Below are 21,866 nucleotides of genomic sequence, written 5' to 3' on the forward strand. Positions count from 1 at the left end.
AACGCAAAGCCAATTCCCAAAAGGAATGAGTTGTCCCTCCAAATATCATAAACCCGATTTCGCTCTAGAGAAAAAGGAGGCGCGACAATGTTGTTTGGTTGGTTCTTACAGATAGAAAGAGGATTTGGAGGTTCATTGATGGCCTCACTTATCAGCTTCGTGTCCTCATGACCAGGGAGAGGGTGTCTGGTGCTACTTTTGTGGAGGTTGTTGACATTTCTCGTGAGATTGAGTCAGTTCGCCGCCAGGAGAAAGATGAAAGGGAGGCCAAGAGGCATCGGGGATCTGGTAGTTATGGTGGTGCTCCTTCGAGAGGTCAGTTTTAGCACGGAAAAGGCCGTCCATTCAGGCATGCTCAGCTAGCTTGCCCAGGTTATTGTGGGGCATCATCGGGACATGGTTATCATAGTTCTCATTAGGGCTATTCATCACTCAGTGGCCTTCCAGCTCAGAGTTTGTCACGTGCCCCATTAGTTCAGGGCTCTTCTATGCCATGTGCATCTGCTAGTCATTCCGGTGCTAGGGATTCCCTTCAGTCCCCGTCTCCAGCACCTAGGAGTTGTTATGAGTGTAAAAAGATGGGTCATATGTGGAGGTAGTGTCCTTATCGTCTTACGTGTTCATCTCAGCAGAGGATTCAGCCATCAGCTTCAACGCTAGTTACTTTACCACCACCCACCCACCCAGCTAAGGGTGGAGGTCAGTCAGCTAGGGGTCGTCCTAATGGGGAAAGTCGATCAAGTGGCGGTCAGGCTCGTTTCTATGCACTTCCTGCTAGACCTGATGCTATTGCTTTAGAGACCGTGATCACAGGTATTTTCTCAGTCTGCCATAGAGATGCCTCTGCATTATTTGATCCTGGTTCCACTTATTCTTATGTGCCATCATAATTTGCTCGTTATTTGGATATGCCCCGGCGAGTCTCTTATTTTATCTATTTGTGTATCTACTCTGGTAGGCGATATTGTTGTTGTAAATCGTATGTACCGGTCATGTGTGGTAATTATAGGGGTCTGTAGACCCGAGTGGATCTTTTATTGTTATGTATGGTGGATTTTGATATTATATTGGGCATGGATTGTCTATCTCCGTGTCATGCTATATTAGACTGTCACGCTAAGACAGTGACATTGGCTATACCGGGTGTGCCACGGATTGAGTGGCAAAGTTCGACCGATTATGTCCCCGGTAGGGTAATTTCATTCTTGAAGGCCTAGCGTATGGTTGGGAAGGGTTGTCTTTCATATCTAGCCTTTGTGAGGGATGTTGGTGCAGAGACTCCTAGTATTGATTCTATTCCTGTTGTGAGGGAATTTCCCGATGTGTTTCTTGTAGACATGCTGGGCATGCCACCGGATAGGGATATTGATTTTGGTATTGATCTGGTGCCGGGCACTCAGCCCATTTCTATTCCACCATATCGTATGGCACCAGCGGAGTTGAAGGAGTTAAAGGAGCAGCTTCAGGAACTCCTTGATAAGGGGTTCATTCGGCCTAGTGTGTCGCCTTGGGGTGCGCCGGTTCTATTTGTGAAGAAGAAGGATGGCACTATGAGGATGTGCATTGATTATAGGCAGTTGAACAAAGTAACAATCAAGAACAAGTATCCTTTGCCTCAAATTGATGATTTATTTGAACAGCTTCAGGGAGCGAGAGTGTTATCCAAGATTGATCTCCGTTTAGGTTATCACCAGTTGAAGATCAGAGACTCGGATATTCTTAAGACGGCTTTCAAGACCCGATATGGTCATTATGAGTTCTTGGTAATGTCTTTTGGGCTGACCAATGCCCCAGCAACATTCATGCATTTGATGAACAACGTATTCCGACCTCATCTCGAATCGTTCGTCATAGTTTTCATTGATGATATTCTGGTGTATTCACGTAGTTAGGAGGAGCACGGGAAGCATTTGAGAGTTGTGTTGCAAAGATTGGGGGGGGGAGAAACTTTATGCAAAATTCTCCAAGTATGCATTTTGGCTCAATTTAGTGGCTTTCTTGGGGCACGTAGTGTCCAGTGAGGGTATTTAGGTTGATCCGAATAAGATAGAGGTGGTTCAGAGTTGGCCCAGACCATCCTCAGCCACAGAGATTCGCAGTTTTCTTGGTTTGGCGGGTTATTACCACCGGTTTGTTCAGGGATTCTCATCTATCGCATCGCCCTTGACCAAGTTGACTCAAAAGGGTGCTCTATTCAGGTGGTCGGATGAGTGTGAGGAGAGCTTTCAGAAGCTCAAGACTGCCTTGACCACAACTCCAGTGTTAGTTTTGCCATCACCTTCAGGTTCATATACCGTGTATTGTGATGCTTTGAGAGTTGGTATTGGGTGTGTATTGATGCAGGAGGGTAGAGTTATTGCTTATGCTTCTCGTCAGTTGAAACCCTATGAGAAGAACTACCTTGTTCATGATTTGGAGTTGGCTGCCATTGTTCACGCATAGAAGATTTGGAGGCATTACTTGTATGGTGTGTCTTGTGAGGTGTTTACTGATCATTGTAGCCTCCAACACTTGTTCAAACAGAAGGATCTCAATTTGAGGCAGCAAAGATGGTTAGAGTTGCTAAAGGATTATGATATCACTATTTTGTACCATCCAGGGAAGGCCAATGTGGTAGACGATGCCTTGAGTAGGAAGGCGGCGAGTATGGGTAGTTTGGCATATATTCCATTTGGGGAGAGACTTCTTGCAGTTGATGTTTAGGCCTTGGCCAATCGGTTTGTGAGGTTAGACATTTCGGATCTCAGTCGGGTATTGGCTTGTGTAATTTTTCGGTCTTCCTTATATGATCACCTTAGAGAGCGCCAGTATAATGATTCTCATTTGCTTGTCCTTAAGGACAAAGTTCAGCACGATGATACCACAGATGTGACTATTGGTGATGATGGGGTGTTGAGAATGCAGGGCTAGATATGTGTGCCCAATGTAGATAGGCTTCGGGAGTTGATTCTGGAGGAGGCCCATAGCTCGCGGTATTCCATTCATCCAGGTGCCACGAAGATGTATCAGGATCTAAGACAGCATTATTGGTAGAGGAGAATGAAGAAGGACATTGTGAGATTTGTAGCTCGGTGTCTCAATTGTTAGCAGGTGAAATATGAGCATCAGAGACCCGGTGGCTTGCTTCAGCGGATGGATATTCCAGAGTGGAAGTGGGAGCGGATCACCATGGACTTTGTAGTTGGGCTTCCACGGACTTTGAAGAAGTTTGATGCTATTTGGGTGATTGTGGATCGGCTGACCAAGTCCGCGCACTTCATTCCTGTGTGTACTTCCTATTCTTCAGAGTGTTTGGCAAAGATCTATATCTGGGAGATTGTTCGTTTGCATGGTGTCCTAGTTTCTATCATTTCAGATAGGGTCACTCAGTTTACTTCGCAGTTTTGGAGGTCTGTGCAGCGAGAGTTGGGTACTCAGGTTGAGTTGAGCACAACTTTTCACCCTCAGATGGACGGGTAGTCCGAGCGCACTATTCAGATATTGGAGGACATGTTGCGTGCTTGTGTCATTGATTTCGGAGGGTCATGGGATCAATTTCTACCGCTCACAGAGTTTGCTTATAACAACAACTACCGGTCAAGTATTCAGATGGCTCCATATCAGGATTTGTATGAGAGGCGGTGTAGATCTCCAGTTGGTTGGTTTGAGCCAGGTGAGGCTAGGCTACTGGGGACAGACTTGGTGCATGATGCTTTAGAAAAGGTGAAGGTAATTCAGGAGAGGCTTCGTACAGCGGAGTCGAGACAAAAGAGTTATGCTGATAGGAAGGCTCGGGATGTGTCCTACATGGTTGGTGAGAAGGTTCTGTTGAAGGTTTCACCCATGAAGGGTGTTATGAGATTTGGAAAGAAGGGTAAATTGAGTCCTCGGTTCATTGGGTCTTTCGAGGTGCTTCGGAGGATTGGAGAGGTGGATTATGAGCTTGCTTTGCCACCCAGCTTATCGAGTGTGCATCCGGTATTTCATATTTCCATGCTTCAGAAGTATATTGGTGATCCGTCTCATGTTTTGGACTTCAGCACAGTTTAGTTGAATGATGATTTGACTTATGATGTGGAGCCAGTGGCTATTTTGGGGCGTTACGTTCGAAAGTTGAGGTCCAAGGATATAGCTTCAGTGAAAGTATAGTGGAAAGGTCGGCCCATGGAGGAGGCCACCTGAGAGACCGAGCGGGAGATGCGGAGAAGATATCCTTGCCTATTTGAGGCTTCAGGTATGTTTCTTGACTCGTTCGAGGATGAACGTTTATTTAAGAGGGGGAGGATATGATGACCTGGCCAATCGTCTCATGAGTTACCGCTCTATTTTCCCCATTTTTGCTTCTTATTACCTTGTTCAGCTGTATTTATTGTTATCGGGTTGGTTGGCTCGGGTTCGGAGAGGTTTCGGTAAGGTTTGAGACACTTGGTCTCTTTTGAGTGAGCTTAAGTTGGAAAAGTCAACTGGATGTTGACTTATGTGTTAAAGGGATCGGATGTCAGTTCCAATGGTTCGAATAGCTTCGGGAGGTGATTTGGGTCTTAGGAGTGTGATCGGAATGTGTTTTGGAGGTCCGTAGTAGGTTTAGGATTGAATTGGCGAAATTGGTATTTTGGCGTTTTTTGGTTGATAGGGAAGATTTTGATATAGGGGTCAAAATGGAATTCCGGGATTGTAGTAGTTCCGTTGTGTCATTTGGGATGTGGGTGCAAAATTTCAGGTTATTTGGACGTAGTTTGATAGACTTTTTGATCAAAAGTGGAATTCGAAAGATTTTGGAACCTTAGGCTTGAATTCGATGTGATTTGATGGATTCGATGTTGTTTGAGGTATTTTGAAGATTGGTATAAGTTTGGGAGGTAGTATATGACTTGTTTGTGCCTTTGGTTGAGGTCCAGTGGCCTCGGGGTGATTTCGGGTGGTTGACAAAAAGATAGGAATTTGGAAATGGCAGTTAAAGTTTTAGGACTGCTGTCATAACTGTATCTGCGGTTGGAAGGTCGTAGGTGCGACCCCCGCTGATGCGGAAATAAGCCGCAGAAGCGGAAGGGGCCAAGGAGAGTTGGAGTCGTAAAAGCGGCTGGGTGAGCGCACCTGCGATAGCGCAAGTGCGGGTATCTTATCGTAGATGCGGAGATTGGACGTTTAAGTGATTTGCGCAGAAGCGCACCTGGGACCGCATATGCAAGGTTGTGACCGCAGAAGCGGTTTAACTGGGGCAGAACATATAAATTATGGACTTCAGAATTTTTGAGCTATTCTTCACCATTTTTCATTCGGGTTTGAGCTTGAGGGAGCTATTTTGAAGAGGGATTCAAGGGATAACGTTTAGAGGTAAGATTTTTGAACCTAATAATTGATCCTATGGCATAATTTTACTGATTTGGCCTAAGATTAATGGAAATTAAGGGTTAAAAATTAGGGGGTTAGGGCTTGGTATTGGAGACCTTGGCTTGGGGATTTGAGGGGCCATTTGTGGTCGGATTTTGGTACCTTTGATATGAATGAACTCGTAGGGAGATAAGGAATTGATTGATATAGATTTTATCGAATTCTGAGATGTGGGCCTAGGGGGGAGGGGGAGGGTTTGGTTAATTTCGGGATTCACATTGTATTTTGATTTCTTTCGAGTGGGCTTTATTCCCTTAGCATATTTTGATGGTTATGTACTAGTTTTGGTTAGATTTGGAGCATCCGGAGGCCAATTCGAGGGGCAAGGCCATCGCGGGCTAGAGTTCGGACTAGATAGAGGTGAGTAATGATTGTAAATGTTATCCTAATGGTATGAAACCCCAGATTTCACATCGTTGTGCTATATTAAGGTGACGCACACGCTAGATGACGAGCGTGGGACCGTGCACCATTGGGGATTGTGACTTAGTCCATCCCGAATGACTGTTTTGCCGCGTATTTGATTAAAAACTATTTGCTATCATCCTATTTTGGGCTGAATGCCATATTTGGGCCCTGTGGCAACTATTTGGACTCTTAGGGGATTTTTAATGATATTTCCTCACTGTTTTGATTTTATATATGTACTCAGTCATGCTATATTATGCTGTTTTTCATAACTCAGCCATATTTACTCTGTTTTAACACTTTAAATGATATTTTGGGCTAAGCACCATATTTTACTATGCCCCAGTGGCTTTTAGAGATTTCTGGCTAAGTAGGGCCGAGGGCCTGTGTTGTGAGGATACTTTTGGATTGGGCTTCACGCCGCAGCAATGACACACTGATTCATGATTATGAGGTCGAGGGCTTGAGTTGTACGCCACAAGGTGGCTTGATATGAGGTCGAGAGCCTATTGATTATGCCACGAGATGGCTTGATATTGCGTTTGGGCCATAAGGGGCCCCTCCCGGAGTCTGTACACCCCTAGTGAGTGCGGGTACCTAGTGTGATATGTGATATAGCCTAAGGGGATGGTGTTGTTCCATGTTATTGCCCGATGGGCTTATTCTGTTGACATTGTGCCCGAGGGGCGAATTTTATGTGTTTATTTTTTCTCGCTGCTTTTTAATTACTTGTTTAGCTGTTAAAAAGGTGTTTTAAAGAAGCTTATACTGAACTAAGGTGTTTTATGAGATTTCACTCTTTTATTGCACTTTATTGGTTTTACTCTGGCCCTTTATAGTATGTTGTTGTGTTTTACGTGATTTCTTATCGCTCAGTCTTCATTTATCTTTATTACTCACTGAGTTGGAGTACTCACTTTATTCTCTTCACCCTGTGTGCAGATTTAGGAGCTTCAGGTCCCGCCAGTGAGGGTTGATTGCTCCCAGCAGGCCATTCGGAGTCCACTAGGTAGCTGATCGGCGTTCGCAGCCCAGTGTTTCTCCCTCCTATCTTACTTTCTGTTTCTAGTTCTATAATAGACTGTATAAACTCTTTCAGACTCTTAGACACATGTTTAGATGCTCATGACTAGTGACATCACGATGTCGGGCTGTGTTTGTTCCGCAAATTATACTATTTCACTGCTTCTTTTGGGATTTAATCATGTTAATGACTTAAATTGTGTTATCTTAATTGTTTAAAATAAATTGGGTGTTGTTTCGGCTGGCCTTGTCTTCACGAGAGGTGCCATCACAATCGGGTCTGAGTTTAGGGTCGTGACAAAGTATACAATGACCACAATACTTGATGGGAATATTGGCTTGAAATCTTAAAGCCCTTATGACTTCTAAGATGTGCATGTGCTTCCTCTTAACAACTCTATTTTGCTAAAGAGTATAGGTACGGTTTTTGTATGTATGATGCCATAGTTTTGAAATAAAGTGTTACAAGTAGAGTTGACAAACTCAGGTCTGACCAGATGGCTTTCACTGTTTTGTTAAACAGAGTTTGAACAAATACAACAAGTTGAGTAAGCATACCACACATATCAGATTTGAGCTTCAGTAGAAATAACCAAGTCATCCTAGTGAAATCATCAACAACTGTTAGAAAATACTTATTGCCATCAAAGGTTGCATAGTTATATGGACCCCAAACATCAAGATATATTAGATCAAATGCAACAGTAGTCTTAATACATCTAGAAGGGAATGGAAACCTGGTTTGCTTAACACATAGGCATACATTATATTTATTGATAGTGTCATTGATATTAGTTGGTTTGGTAGTAAACAGTTTTTTAAGAACAATACTGGATACATGGCCTAGTTTTTTTATGCCACAAAGAAACATTAACATTAGTGTCACCATGTCTTGACTTTATTCCAATAGCAGCTAAGGAGACTGCAGCGAGCTTCTTACCACCATGTCTCTGCAGGAAGTATATACCATCTCTTCCTTACCAATCTTCCTCACCCTGCCACTGAAGAGATCCTGAAATACAAAGAAATCATGATAAAAGGAGGCAAAGAATTTAAGATCTCTTGTCACTTTGGAGACTAATAATAAGTTGAACTTAAACTGTGGTACATAGAAAACTTCTTTAATTGTGCTTATGTCTAAAAATATTATTGTCACCCGTGTGTTTACCGATCCCTGTGCTTGTATAGAAGAGGAGCCTGCCTGAACTTGAGGGCCATTATGACCATGTGCCTGAGAATACGCTATCACCTTGACTTATAACATGCTGGTGACTTTGATATGCAGACATATGATGCATTGGTATATTCTAAGGAACATGGTTGGAGGTATGGTTGGAGTATGTAGGCATAATATACCCAGGTTCTACCATTTCATTATAAGCCCCAACTCCCCTTTTCTTTTTGAATTTATAATCTGGTGGATAAACTATTATTTTGAAGCAATTTTCTTTATTGTGGCCATTTTGCAAAACTCACACTGGATGTTATAATTCTTCTTGAACTTTGGATTGAAACTAGGCTTAGCACTATATAGTGCAGTTGAGTCATAATAATGTGCATTTACAATGGGAGAAGGTCCTAAAACTCCGGCAGAAGCAGCTATATCTCTTTGACTTTCATCACTCACGAGCATAGCATATGCTTGGTTCACTGAAGGAAATGGCTTCATCATAAGAATTTGACTACGAGCTTGAGAACAAGAGTCATTCAAGCCGTTAGAAACTGATATACCTTTTGCTTTCGTAGATGTACTACAAATTCCTTTGACAGCAGGGCTGGGTACTACAGACTCAAACTCATCCCAAAGGTCCTTGAGCCTTGAATAATAGACATAGATAAAACAAGTACCTTGACTTAAGGTAGCAATTTTCTCGTGCAAATTGTAGCAACGAATATCATTTACTTTATCAAAGCGTTCATGTAGATCCATTCACACTTTCTGTGCACGGGTGGCATACAATACCACTGATTAAAGTTGGTGCAACTGAATTCATCAAACATGACAACACAATTGCATTGCATCTTTCCCATTAATACCAATACTTCTCACGAAAACGCTCTTTTAGCCACTTGCCATCGACAATTCCAAATTTATTGCGGCTAAGTAAAGCAATACACATAGATCGACACCATAAGAAGTCGCTATCAATGCCAATAAGCTGAAATGAAACCAATAAAATTTCACTTGTATCGCTAGGAGCTAGATATAGAGGATGTGTGACTGCGACTGTAACACCTTCCTCAAATTCATCATCGGAGGATGCATACGATGCATTTTCAACTGTGACAATTGCATTCTCATGTTCCAAATAATCAATCGCCATTGTTGAGTACTTTGGAGTTTCGAATCAGAAAAATCGAGATCTCAATTGACTCGAGAATACAGAAAAGAAGATAGAGCAAACGAGAAGACAAATGATCGATTTGCGAGCCTCAATTCATAGCTCGAGCTCTGGTACTATGCTGAAATGGAGGATTGAGATGAAGCAGAAACCCTACCTAACGAGGGAGAGGAGAGGAGAGGAGAGGAGAGAAGAGGAGCAGTTATCTTTGAGAGAAGCCTCAAAATTAATGGAACTGTGAAAATCAATTCTCTGTGTATCATTATTTGTACAACCTATCTATATATACATGACTTACTAACTAACATAACCACCTCACTAACCAATCACTCACTTCATTAGCTAACTAACTAACTCACTAATCCGGTAACACACAAATAGACTAAACTACCATTGCATTCAGGTTACATCTTTTATCTCAACAGAAAGTTGCTCTCCTTGGTCTTTATGGTGACCCAACAAATTGAGTAACACAAAAGAGTGAGCAACAACTGCACACATATCATTCTTAGGGATGCTATTTAGAGATTAATCATTACTTATTTTGTCCAGAAATTTTTAATTAAAAATCTTAACTTCACGACAATTTAGAATATTTTTGTCCTGAAAATTTGATTTGAAAAACTTAAGTTCTATCTAAGTATTGCAATTTTAGATTTGAAAAACTTAACTTCACAATTCAGCAATACGTGGTGTGATTTCTACCAAAAGGGTCCATGACCCGGATGCAAACCAATTCCCAAATCAGCTCTGTCGAAACCCTAGGATGTTGTAATCCTCGCCATTTATATCCCATTCGGGTTGGTTACATTCCTTAGACCCAAATGTATTGCTCTTTCAATTTCAGCTTCGATTTCTATCTAGGTATTGCAATTTTAGGGGTAAATAATTTTTTTTTTTGTAGGAATCAAGAATGTGGAAAAGATCCCATTAATTATAATTTTGGAAATCCTTTATTGCAATTTTCTACATTGTATAGAGACAGGCACAAAACATTCTGCAATAGCAAACTTACATGGCCCTTCTCTTCAGTAAACAATCATTTTCTTTCTTTTGTTTCATCTCAGTTTTGTATTATTAAACTTTCACATTTTTGTCTATGTAGTTGTTTGGTTACTTAATAGTGCTTATATTTGGTGCACAGGGTGTAAAGCTGAAAAGGCAAAGGGACACAATACAGTTTGTAATTTCAAAGAAGATAAAATGGACATGAAAAAGCAAATATAGATGTAAGCAATTGACTAGAAAACTAAATTTGTTTAAGTTTTAGAGGTGATCACCAATGTCAATTTGAAGTTTGAACAACTATAATTAGATTATAATCTCTTGCCAAGACCACAACTTTTGCTTTAATGCAAGATGAGTCATTTTTTTTTTTGGGGGGGGGGGGAGGCTTAAGATGAAATTACTTCTTGCATTAGCTGGCATGTAATTCAGGGGAAGATGAGGTGGTTCTAAATAGTGTTTTCCGTTTATTCTGTACGAGTCCTCAAACATTCCATGTGTTATTTCTCCTGAGTGGTGGTAGTGGTTTGCAAGGTTTGAAGCATGTTATGCCATTGGTCGGTGTAAACGATCATATTGGTTTTTAAGTTTGGTATGTAAAGGCCTCTTCACTTTCTAAATGTGTGTTTGTGTGCGTGTCTGTATCCTTATAATGGTAAAGGCGAGCGGAGCCCTCTACAACAGATGATACAAGGAGAAAATTAATGCAGATTATTGCAGCAGATAAGATTCCACTGTTATCTTCTGACTGATACTTTTTTATTTCTTGTTTCATGACATTTCTTATCTTCCTACGTATTTCATTTGATAACAATTAGTATTTCTTTTTCATGGCATTTATTCAAATAAAGAGATAATTGATGTTTCTTGATATACTCTAAGATCTGATTAGATGCTCATTTGGCCTTTTATCTGGCTATTCCTTTGGTGAACAAATAAGAATCATTAAATAGACTAGTGTGTTTTTTTATAAAGGAGATAGACTAGCGTCAATGTACAAGGAGATTACGTAGGCGAATATGGACTTTCAGTTTCCTGGTTGGGCACTACGCAAAATGGGAGGTAAATAGAATTAAAAATAGGGTATCTGATCCAGTCCTGTCTAGAAAATTGTTGGCCAGATCAGGAAGTATAATCTCACATAAAATTCTGGATAACTAATTTACTATTGCTAATTTAGTTTCCGCATAACTAGTACAACATTTGGTCCCCAGTGTAAAAATATGCATTGCAAGTACATCTTCTGTTGTGGTACTAAAATATGTATAGCTAATACCAACATAATTTATGCGTGAATCGATGTATTATCTTGTGCGGGATAGGATATGGAAAAATAATAATGTATTAGTGATATTTGGATAAGAGTATCTAGAAGCATAAACAATGCTTATCCCTTCATAACAATTATTCACCTCATAACAATCTCGACATTGTCATTCACCGCATGAAAATCCTTTATCATGATCCCTGCATAAATTAGTCTGTGAACCAAATGACCTCTCAAGGTATGAATTGTGTATGCCTATTTCCTATACGAAGACCTTGAAGACATGCAACAAGTGGCAGTAAAGGTGACATGTTTCTTGGACGGATGTCTCTCCAACTCTTTTAAACCAAGTAATATCATATTTATATTAGGAACTATTCTTTTCATGAGAATTGCTATGTATGCCAAAAATGTGGTGGTCGGACTTTGTTATGGTCTTATCTATCTTTCTCACAAACCAAGTGCAATGACGGCTTACTCTTTGAGGAGATATCGGCATATCGCAGTGTCAACCAGGTTGTACTCTTTGCTTGTTCTCTTGTCTGAGCCTATTGTTTGTGATTTTTTTACCCTTCATAGGTGGTATTATTTGCTATAGGGTGTAAATAGGTAATCTATTGATCTATTTTCTTGTGAATTTGTACTCCTGATGTTAAGCCAAATTTACGATACTGGTAGCTGGTAGTTTCCATTCATTACATTTGAAATCCTTAATGACCGTCGACTTAGCTTGTAGAGTCACATTAATTAGGCACTCGTATGATAGTTAAAAGTATATTAATTCAGCCACAATCAATCTAGGAGGCTGCTATCATCTGTCACTCTTAAACAAGAATAGAGAGAATCACCTTTCTAGAGATCACATGCTTTATATCGTGATTTTGGTGTCAAAAGTAGTATTGGAAAGATGTAGTTTTAGATGTAGAAATAAATGGTAGCTTAATAATTCAGCAATGTACGTGCAGTTGTAAAGATGGAAGATATGACCGTATCTGCATGCTACTTTGTCCCACATCGTCTCAAAAGCAAGAATTAATTCCTTCGTTATACCTATTTAGCGGTCTCTAATTATGAACTTTTACACATAGCTTGTGCGGGCCCTTGATGGCTCACATCACCTTGTAGTAAGGTCCCTTCCAAGAGTTGCAGTATGCTGGAAATCTTGTCCGTGAATTTGCTGGCACCTATGGATTCAGGTAATGTAACGTCTCCTTCAAGCCCTTCTTCCTTTAATTTGTTTTGTCCTTTTTCTGATTTTTCTTTTCTCTGATTTTTGTGATTATTGTTTATCTTTAACTTTATATTCTTGGTGTTTGCCTGTAAGTTTCCTTTCATTCTGTCTCTTTTCTTAACTATGAGCCTCGTGTTTTTCCAATTTCTCTGTTATTCTTTCTTTATGTTGAAACAAATTTGGAAAGAAATATAAATCTAAGCTTTAACACATATGAGGCTGCTTGTTCTTCTTTTCCATTCTTGTGCATCTATGTTGAAGTCTTCATTCTTTTCTCTTTCTAGTCTGGCTCCTAAACCTCTGTTGAAAGCTTCATCTGAACAAGAACAGAAAAGGCATGCACTGACTAATTTAACGGTTTTGTTAACCCAAATATTGGGAATTTTCACTCGTTTCCCTCTTAATCTGTGTTTCTCCTGAATGGTTTGGATTGAGAACGAGTTTTGAATGTATTTGCTCGTGAATGGTGATTTGAAACGAGTGGACCCTTGCTTCCTGTACTGAGAATCTTAGATAAGATCTCTAAGTTAATCAAATGTATAGTTCTAAAATTTTCTTATGATAGTTAACATTTTAAAGATCTCTAAGTTTAATGATGGTTGGCATTTTTAAACACAAGCCATAGATAGCAAAAACCACATGCTTTATACTACTTAGTGACAACTGGGTTTCTGGTTTCTTATTTGCCAAATTTTCTGTCTTTCCTGTTATAAAGAAATTAAACTAGCTTTTTACCCCATATTAGTAACATCTAATTTTTTCTATCCTTCAAAGATGAAGTAGTTCAGGGTGATTGGCGGAAATCCAGTTTGGTTAATTCTAATATCAAAAGAAACTCATCCTCCTGGATATGAGCAGTGATTCATCATTATTTTTTTGATTTGTCATATCTGCTAACCTTAAGTGTCTGATGACTCTTAAATGTGGACTTTGGCGCATTTGTCCTTATTTTCCTTCAGCATACTCATTCTGTCATTCTGCCCTGGAATGGTATGGAAGTTGTTGCAGCAGCCTCTTCACAAAACTCTGTGTGCACACTCCTTGATGACAATGCATGGTAATGTGTGACAATGTATAGTTAGAGTATTGGCAACTAACATGTCTCTGATTCGAAATAAAATTGTCTATAATTTTATTAATGAACTTGTTATACAACAAGTATACCAAAAAGTAGAGAACCACACTTGATCCATACAAACTGGAACCTCGTGGATGCACTAAAAAGTTACATCTCTTCTTCCTTCTCCCCTATGCTTAGCTATCTTAACTCTCTTATTATGCCTGGCATCGTTCACTGTACTCCGAACCAATTCAGTACTCTTACCACAGCTGTGTTTCCACTTTGCAATGTAACAGGAGGTAGCTCACATTCACAACTGAGCATTTGCACATGAAGCACCAGCTGACAGCTAACATATGTAATTCTGCGCTTTCTCATTTTCCCGGCTGTCAGCACCGCACCCGAGTTTCAAGCACCAATCTGATAAACAGACCTTTCTTGGAGATTGAAGCAAGATAAAATTTGGCTACTGGCGCAGAATGAAGTAAACACCAAGCTGAAAAACACACCTTTCTAAATGTAGAATGCTGCACCAGATTGTTAAGGTGTACTGTTAAAAAATTGTTATGGTCATGTTCTTTTTTGTTTGGTAACTCATTTTCTTTTCTTGTTTGGAGATTGAAGCAAGACAATAATTGGCTAATGGCGCAGTATGCGTGCATATTATATACTTCTTTTGCTGATTTGGCATATCTATTGAAGTTTTCTTATGGATGGATACTGCAGGCGCGTTTGGAGTCAAAAAGTCCAATGATGCCTTTAGGCTTTGATTTTACAAATAAACACTGTGCCTTTCTTCCGAGCACGTTGAGCTAGCTATATGATTCCTCACTAATTAGTTTCTCTAGTATCAGAACTTTTCTATATCCTTTTTCCGACAAAATCTATCAAGTTTACAAGTGGAAATGCAGCAAAATCTGGAGGAATAATAGATTGCAACAAGCACAGTGCTTAAGTCTAATACCGTAAAAAATGGAAATTTATTGAACTAAGGGCAATTTGAATGTCCCCATGACAATTGAACCGAGAAGACTGTGCAGGCTATTCGATGAGTACCACTGAGGCTATTGCCATGAACTTTGCAGCCTTTCTAATTTCCCTGTGTAGAAAGTTCTGCTTGTAATTTACATTCGAAAGAGCCTAAGTTTGTAGAAATTTGCTCCATGATGCCTGTAGGACTCTCAGCCACAATGAGCGTTCGCGCCAGGTAGTTCCTGAGATCAGATGCAGCCACTAAATCAGGAAAAGTAATTATCGCGTAAATCCTAGACTCATACTTCCCTATGCTAAATAAACAAGTGTAAGCTCTTGAAGATAACTGCGAAAAGCTTCACCTGATGAATTCTGATTCTGGAAGCAATGGTGAATCAGAATAATGGTTTTGGAACATGATATCTAGCAACCATTTTAGCTGCTACCAAACCAGCAGCCAAAGCCACTCCAAATAGAGCATGAAGTCTCACACAGTAATACTTTGCCATAAAGATCTTTCCTTTGTCCTATAAAATTGAAGTTTAACATCATGAGGCAAATGAACATTTCTTGCCCAAAAAGACAGCAAAGTAGATAAAGTCAGAAGAGGATATACATTTGCACATACAATTTTTCCGACAGTAACCCAACAATGACCAAGACGAGATTTTTGTGGAAGAACAAAACAAAATCTTCACTCACCTCATAGTTGTTCTCCACATAGCTAACGACCAGTTTTCCCACTGGAATTGTTAAAGCACAAAGAATCTGGAAGAAAATGATACTGGATTACATAGTGAAACTATCTAAGTATTCAAAATTTCAAGTTAAAAAATAACATTAAAGTTGCCAACACAAAGTCAATAACAGGTCTCTTCATAACTTAGTAAAGACTTCTTTAGTGTGACTAAAGGGTTCAGGAAATTGTTTCTGGTTAAAACCAAATGAGCAAAGCTTCCCAAAACAAGTACGCTGCACATAGTCAGAACATAGTAATTATCATAACGACATTAAGAAACCAGATAAATACTTACAATGCATGTAAATGGAAGTGCTTGAGTCAAACCAAGAAGAAGCGTCCCTGAATAGAGTGCTGCCACACCCACTTTTACGACTCTGGAACCAGCTTGAGTACCAAGCCTAACCTGAACTCAAAGGCATAAATACAATTGACCACTAGTTCTTCCATTTCTAATTGAACTTGTATTGTCTGACCTAGGTGTACTTACCAGCGGAGAAAATTTTCCCACGGCCTTATCCCCTTCTACCTGAAGTTTGCATCAGATGAATGAGTTGCAACTGGTAAACACTTTTGGTTAACAAATTCTCTCCTAAAAGAGTGGAGGCACGGAAGGTATGGAGACTTTAATACCTGGTGGAAATGACTACTGAATAGGATAAGTGATGTAGTTAAACCAACAAGTGCTGATGCAGAAAGAATTGTACAAGTGATTGGGAGCTCACTGAAAAGCATATTAGACCAGATTCAGGTTGGCATAAACACCTTTTTTCATTATTTTATGGTTAATAATAATAGCACAAACCTGGTGCTGCTTTGAAGCAAGTAAAAGGCAGTAGTAGCGAAAGGACCAAATGCAGCAAAGCACAAGGGTTCCCCCAGTCCTTGGTAACTTAACCGAAATGGCGGGCACTACAAGACATTTAATTAGAAGCAATGGAGTTCAGTTATAAACATAACAATACACACGGTACAACAGAGAGAGAGAGAGAGAGAGAGAGAGAGGGAGAGAGAGAGGGAGAGAGAGAGAGAGAGGGAGAGAGAGGGAGAGAGAGAGAGGGAGAGAGAGAGAGAGGGAGAGAGAGGGAGAGAGAGAGAGGGAGAGGGGAAGGGAGAGGGGGAGGGGGAGAGAGAGCATAAAAGTTCTTCAATTCTATGTCGAAATCATTAAAATAGCTCTTTGTAGTTTATCTTGGAGAATAAAATGGAGCACAAGACAGCTAGAATAGAAACTACTAGAATTCTTTTTTCTTTTTTTAATGAGAACTAGTTGAAATTGAGCAAGCTCCATCAATGGACCTCTGAATAGATGCAGCTGAGAAGCAGAGTAAAGTAGGAGTGAGAAAGAGAGAAATGGAAGTCCGAGAAGTTGCCTGAAGAAACTAAAATGGTTTGGTCACATCAGTCAACGCTAATAACAATCAGTATATAGTCGACTTCAATAGATAATTATCCACTAACCGACTGAGTGAACCAAGACAGTTACCAACTATCATGTACAGAGTAGCCTATCACCCACTCTCTTCTTCCATGTCTCATTATAGTTGGATGCAACTTAATTTGACTACTACTCCTTTATCGGTTATAACCATTGGGAACTGGAATTGAGGCTTACTTGATTGATTCAGAGCACTTGGATTAGATATTGTGAGCAGAAAGTTTTTCCAAGTGTTATGGCAATTATTGGGCTTATGAGAAAGAACTGTTAGTCAAGAAGTCCAATTCTTCTTTATAAAGGAAATCTTTATCACTTCAAGTAAGATGTTGAATTTGGCAAATTGCTATACTAACCAAATAGCACATAGAAATATGGAAGATAAGAAAAATAGAAGATGCTAGTACGCTTGAATTATTCGAATTACTACCTGGTATATGTAACCGCAAATGATTGCAGAAGCTAATAGTAATATTGCACGCATATTTGCAGCCTCCACAGATGTATAAGTAAGCCCAAAGAAACCAAGGGCAAGTAACAAGTAAGCAGCAATGAACGTTCCCGTGCGGCTTACACAAAATTATAAAGCAAAGTGAGTCAACTTTAATCTGTAATTCCATGAACAAATAAATATAAGGTTACAGCATGAGCACTGTCTAAATGCAACTTTATAAGGGAAAATCACAGGAGCAATTCATGTTCACGAACTGAAATAAGAGCTCAATCTACACATTCACGAACTCACTCAGCAAATTAAAATATATCACTCTCAATTAACATAAGATAAAAAGAGAAAGGAAAAAAAAGTAATGGTGCAACTTAGCGGTATAAGCTTTTACCTGCCAACAATATTCACAACTGACTCTTTCTTGTCCTTATCAGCTCCTGTGTCAAAATCATAAACGTCGTTGCTGCCCATATTTCAGAGATATTGATAAAGAGTGAAAGAGCCATGGAGGAGATGTTTAATAATGGCATAATAGTCCTTAAGTGAAACACAACCATAAAAAACCACACGGAGTACTACAAGATACAATTCTTTTTCTCCTAAGTTAAGTAAAATGTATTTCTATCATAGTGCACGTCTGCACGAGGATAGTGTCAAGAGTATGTATAAATTGGGATTGTCGCTCAACCACTGTCATCTATTAAGTTAGCCCATCTATCCATACAACACTGAGTTCTCCCTTTACAAAAGTATAAATCAAACGAAAAGATCCCAATACTTCTTACATCACTATCACATATTTCGAAACAATCTCAAGTTGTACAATTCTTGCCAATGCACTTTGGAATTACACATAAGGGCTGAGAGAACAGAAAAATAATAAAAAGTAAATAGAAAAAAGGTAGAGGAGTAGAGGAAAAAAGAAAGATTATTTCAAGAACTAACCCCTCTAAGCTAAACAGCTTACCCCTGCCCATTCTTTATTAAGTGTTGCAACAACATGAACCTAAAAGGACTCTATGAGCTCACTTCCTAACATGCTGGTTGAAGAGGATTTGATTATATCTAATCGTCATTTAATCAAGTGCTTCATGAGCTAGATGACTTTGACTAGATTGTATGCACATCAAAGTAGTTCAACCTTGCCACCAAGATCAAGTAGTAAATAGAATTCTCAATGACAGTAAAATCCACACCTTAAATTAAGCCAAGTGATGATAAGAACTGACGACACCAACAGCATAAAATAACGGTTAGCAGAAAAGATGCCTGTCTGCAAATAAGCAGCTGCACTCCCCACCTATTAATGAACAGCAAAATAACAGTAAGATTTAAAAGGACATTCAACCACCAGGCCAACATTGAGCAACATGGTCGTTCTCTATCAATGGAACACATAAATTTCCCCCCTATCTAGTATCCATCATCACTCTCGTGAATTAAGGTTTACCTGTTCCCGAATGACAAAATTCAGGCTGTTAAATTTGTTATTTTGTCATGCTGTTTACAGTAATTTCTCTGTGCAGTTCTTGTGAAGTTGAAGTCATAGGTTCTAACAGCTTATCTAGTTTATTCACCATGGCGATTCTGCCTCGTATCCAATCTGCTAATGGAACTTTTCAACAAATATCATCGAACGATCTACTGCACTTCTCTTGCTAAGCAATTCAAGACAACATCTTTAAGAAGTATACACAGGCAGCATTGTATAGTTTGGTTTCATACGACTGGCACTCTTAATGATTGCATGTATTTTAAATCTTAATAAACATGTGAAACAAGTTCGGCCCCGTACGTCTAAACCCCAAATTCAAATAACATATCTATTTGAAAATATTAAAACTCAAAAGGAGCCTCTAAAACACTAACATAGTTTAATAACTTAAAAACTTACAGTTAGAGGAACTAGTGCTACGGAGTATATTGGTAATTTGATTGCCCTCCATATCAAAGTAGCTTGTGAAATATTTTCTTCATTTTCCTTAGAGGTAGTAGCATCATATCTACATGTGAAGAAACCTCTCTGGCTTGAATGCCGATGCTTGACTTCCTTCTGCCTAAAGTTAATCTCATTGCCAGATCTTCCAATTGATCTTTGTGTGACGTGTGATGCTAGGGAACAAGTCTTAAAAATAAAATTCCTGTCAAGCCACACATAATGTTGTTAATCGCAAAAAAATCAGGTGTCAAGTGAAAACTAGTAAAGCAAACCTTCAACGACTATAAATAAGACAACAAAAGAGACATAAATATTTAACGTAGTTCGGCCAATTGACCTACGCCCACGGCGGAGATGAACAATCCAATATAATAAAAGAGAATACAAAATATCGAGAGAACAACCTCACGAAGAGTCAAACACAAGTGACAAACTAACACTTGTCTCGTAAAGTCCCCCTAAACATGGCTCTCAAACCCTTTATGGCTACATTATGGATGCTACCGAATTAGAAGGAAGGATCCTTAATTTATAGAAGTTCAAACTTTTTCCTACAAGAAAAGAGACTTAGCTAAATATGGGAGATTTATAATTTGCTTCTACAAGAAGGAAAACCTAATTATGGTAAATATGTTGCCCTTTCCTTCAAGAGACAGGAAAACCAAATATGGTAAGAAAATCAGTTAAACACCTAACAAATGTCAAGGTCAGAAATGTGGGAAAAAGTTGAACTTGAATTTGTTTGCCTAAACATTGTGCTGCGGAACTGTTCTTTAATCATATTCTAGCATTCGCATATTCAGCTTCAAAGGAGCTCAATTTTATACTTATTCCTTAAAACATTAAGTAATACTGGATAACTACTATTTTATTACACAAAATTACCTTCCTAATTCTCTTTTAGAAACTCATTTAACACCAACTCTGGTTTTTTCTCTTTTTGAATTAAGCTCATATTCACACATTTGTCAGTCAAAAACTCTAAGTTGGGATTAATATGCAACAATCACAACTCCAAAGTAAGGAATACAAGGGAAATTAATGTACTTGCCTAGAAGAAGTACGGCCAATAAAGCTGTTTAGATTGAAACCAGAAGCAAGAATTGGAGCGTTGAAAGTGGCTGCTGCTAATGCCATCACAACTCCCCCCAAGGCTTTCAAGTTTGGATTTTGGGAACATCAACACTGCAAATTCGGAATGCAGAGAAAAAATAAATAAAAGTTTTATCGTATCAGGAATCTAAAAAGACAGCAGTTGTACTGCTAGTTTTTTACCGGTCAGTAAGCAAGAAGGAAGAAATAAGATTACGAGGATGCAAAAGATGAGCCTTCACAATGTCAGCTCATGACGGGTCAATAAGAAAATGACATGTCAACTAGGAATAACGCCACACTACTTTATCTTATTAAGAAACCAAATTTTATAGTCGGTTAGCCAAACTTTTTTAAGCTAAAAGTATTTTTTTTTTTCCCTTGAAATTAAGGTATTTGACCAAATTTTAAAAATAAAATAAAATACTTTTGATAAAAACAGAATCAGTCTTTAAGAAGCAGAAAAGCAACTTTTTTTCATAAGTACTTTTTTTGAAAACTATTTCTAAGAAAAATACAATTAGAATCACTTTTTAAAAATTTGGTTAAATACTAATTGATGTTCAAAAATGCTTCTTAAATTAAGTAACCAAACACAAACTACTTCTCACCAAAAATATTTTTTTTTAAAAAAAATACTTTTAAGAAAAACACTTCTCAAAATAAGCTGATTTTTAAAAGGAAAATTACGCGACACATCAAACATATACACTATATTTACTATTTGTAGCTATACTTTCAACAAGTTTACTATTCATGCCTATATTTGAATTTTATAGGTAATCCACAAAACAAGATATTAATTGTTTTGAACTGATATAATTGAGCAACCAGCTCTCATAGCTTAGTTGGTTAGAACATTTGCTTAGTTATTGAAAGTCTTGAGTTCGACTCTTAGCAAAAGCATTTTATTTTTCTGTATTTATGTATTCGTCTTGGTTGTATTCGTTGTGCGTTTGAATACAGTCAATACATGTTGTATCATTTGTAAACACCATTGTATACAGGTTGTATCCTTTATTTCGCCTTTACCAAACATGCTATTAGATCGAATCCACTTTTAAATTATGCTATTTCAAACATAGTCACTATTCAAATTGTGATTATATTTTAAATAATACCATTAAAAGTTGTTATTGGGGGCAAATCATCCTTTTAAATTTAATAGTATTTGTTTGTAAAAATTGCATGGGGTGCCTTATTTGGTCGCCTCCTTTTAACTTATACCCGTTTTATTTTTTCGTTTGCATCCGTACCCATTTTTTTTGTTAAAAGCATTTTAAAAAGAAGATTTTGCCCTTCTTTAATAAAAGACTATTGACAAACTGCAGGACAAAAACTTAAGCATGCTTAGGCTGAAGTTTTAGCAAATGAACTAAAAAACTTCAGCTTGTTTAAATTGAAGTTTCGGATAAAACTCAAGACAAAACTGTTGACTGCGTTACAAAACTTTAGCACGTTTTGGTATGAAGTTTTAGCAAATGAACTAAATAACTTCAGCATGTATTAGCAAAAACTCATTAGAAAATTACATC

General features: G+C 38.6%; 1 protein-coding gene and 1 long non-coding RNA gene across 5 annotated transcripts; one reads left to right on the plus strand and one right to left on the minus strand.

Annotated features, from left to right (window-relative positions):
- Window positions 1–9,782: 9,782 nt before the first annotated feature.
- LOC104224951 (uncharacterized) lies at window positions 9,783–14,422 on the plus strand. Of its 4 annotated transcripts, none has more exons than XR_710462.2 (4): window positions 9,783–10,174; window positions 10,288–10,372; window positions 10,810–12,611; window positions 14,003–14,422. It is a non-coding gene; the product is annotated as an uncharacterized lncRNA (long non-coding RNA). The 4 variants fall into 4 exon arrangements; XR_710463.2 differs by having other exon boundaries at window positions 9,783–9,943; window positions 10,048–10,372; XR_011404920.1 differs by having other exon boundaries at window positions 9,785–10,372; window positions 10,810–11,931; window positions 12,504–12,611.
- Window positions 14,423–14,545: 123 nt separating this feature from the next.
- Window positions 14,546–20,602, minus strand: LOC104224950 (2-carboxy-1,4-naphthoquinone phytyltransferase, chloroplastic). Its single transcript, XM_009776681.2, has 13 exons — window positions 20,515–20,602; window positions 20,291–20,424; window positions 19,195–19,441; window positions 18,497–18,600; window positions 17,692–17,763; window positions 17,283–17,421; window positions 16,223–16,329; window positions 16,051–16,141; window positions 15,908–15,946; window positions 15,713–15,823; window positions 15,381–15,446; window positions 15,041–15,205; window positions 14,546–14,920 (listed from the first exon to the last, which is right to left on the minus strand). The coding sequence occupies exons 2-12, from the start codon at window positions 20,374–20,376 to the stop codon at window positions 15,074–15,076; spliced, it is 1,194 nt and encodes a 397-aa protein (XP_009774983.1). The 5' UTR covers window positions 20,377–20,424; window positions 20,515–20,602; the 3' UTR covers window positions 14,546–14,920; window positions 15,041–15,073.
- Window positions 20,603–21,866: the final 1,264 nt, after the last annotated feature.

The sequence above is a fragment of the Nicotiana sylvestris genome, chromosome 1 (assembly GCF_000393655.2).
Source record: "Nicotiana sylvestris chromosome 1, ASM39365v2, whole genome shotgun sequence".
NCBI lineage: Eukaryota > Viridiplantae > Streptophyta > Magnoliopsida > Solanales > Solanaceae > Nicotiana > Nicotiana sylvestris.

What these genes read in the sequence shown, in the direction of transcription:
- LOC104224950 (XM_009776681.2), bottom strand. Translation starts at nt 20,376, where the DNA reads ATGGCATTAGCAGCAGCCACTTTCAACGCTCCAATTCTTGCTTCTGGT. An exon ending in TTTGCGGTTACATATACCAG is followed by an intron (nt 16,330 to 17,282) that starts GTAGTAATTCGA and finishes AATGTCTTGTAG; the next exon opens with TGCCCGCCATTTCGGTTAAG. An exon ending in TTGCTTCAAAGCAGCACCAG is followed by an intron (nt 16,142 to 16,222) that starts GTTTGTGCTATT and finishes TATGCTTTTCAG; the next exon opens with TGAGCTCCCAATCACTTGTA.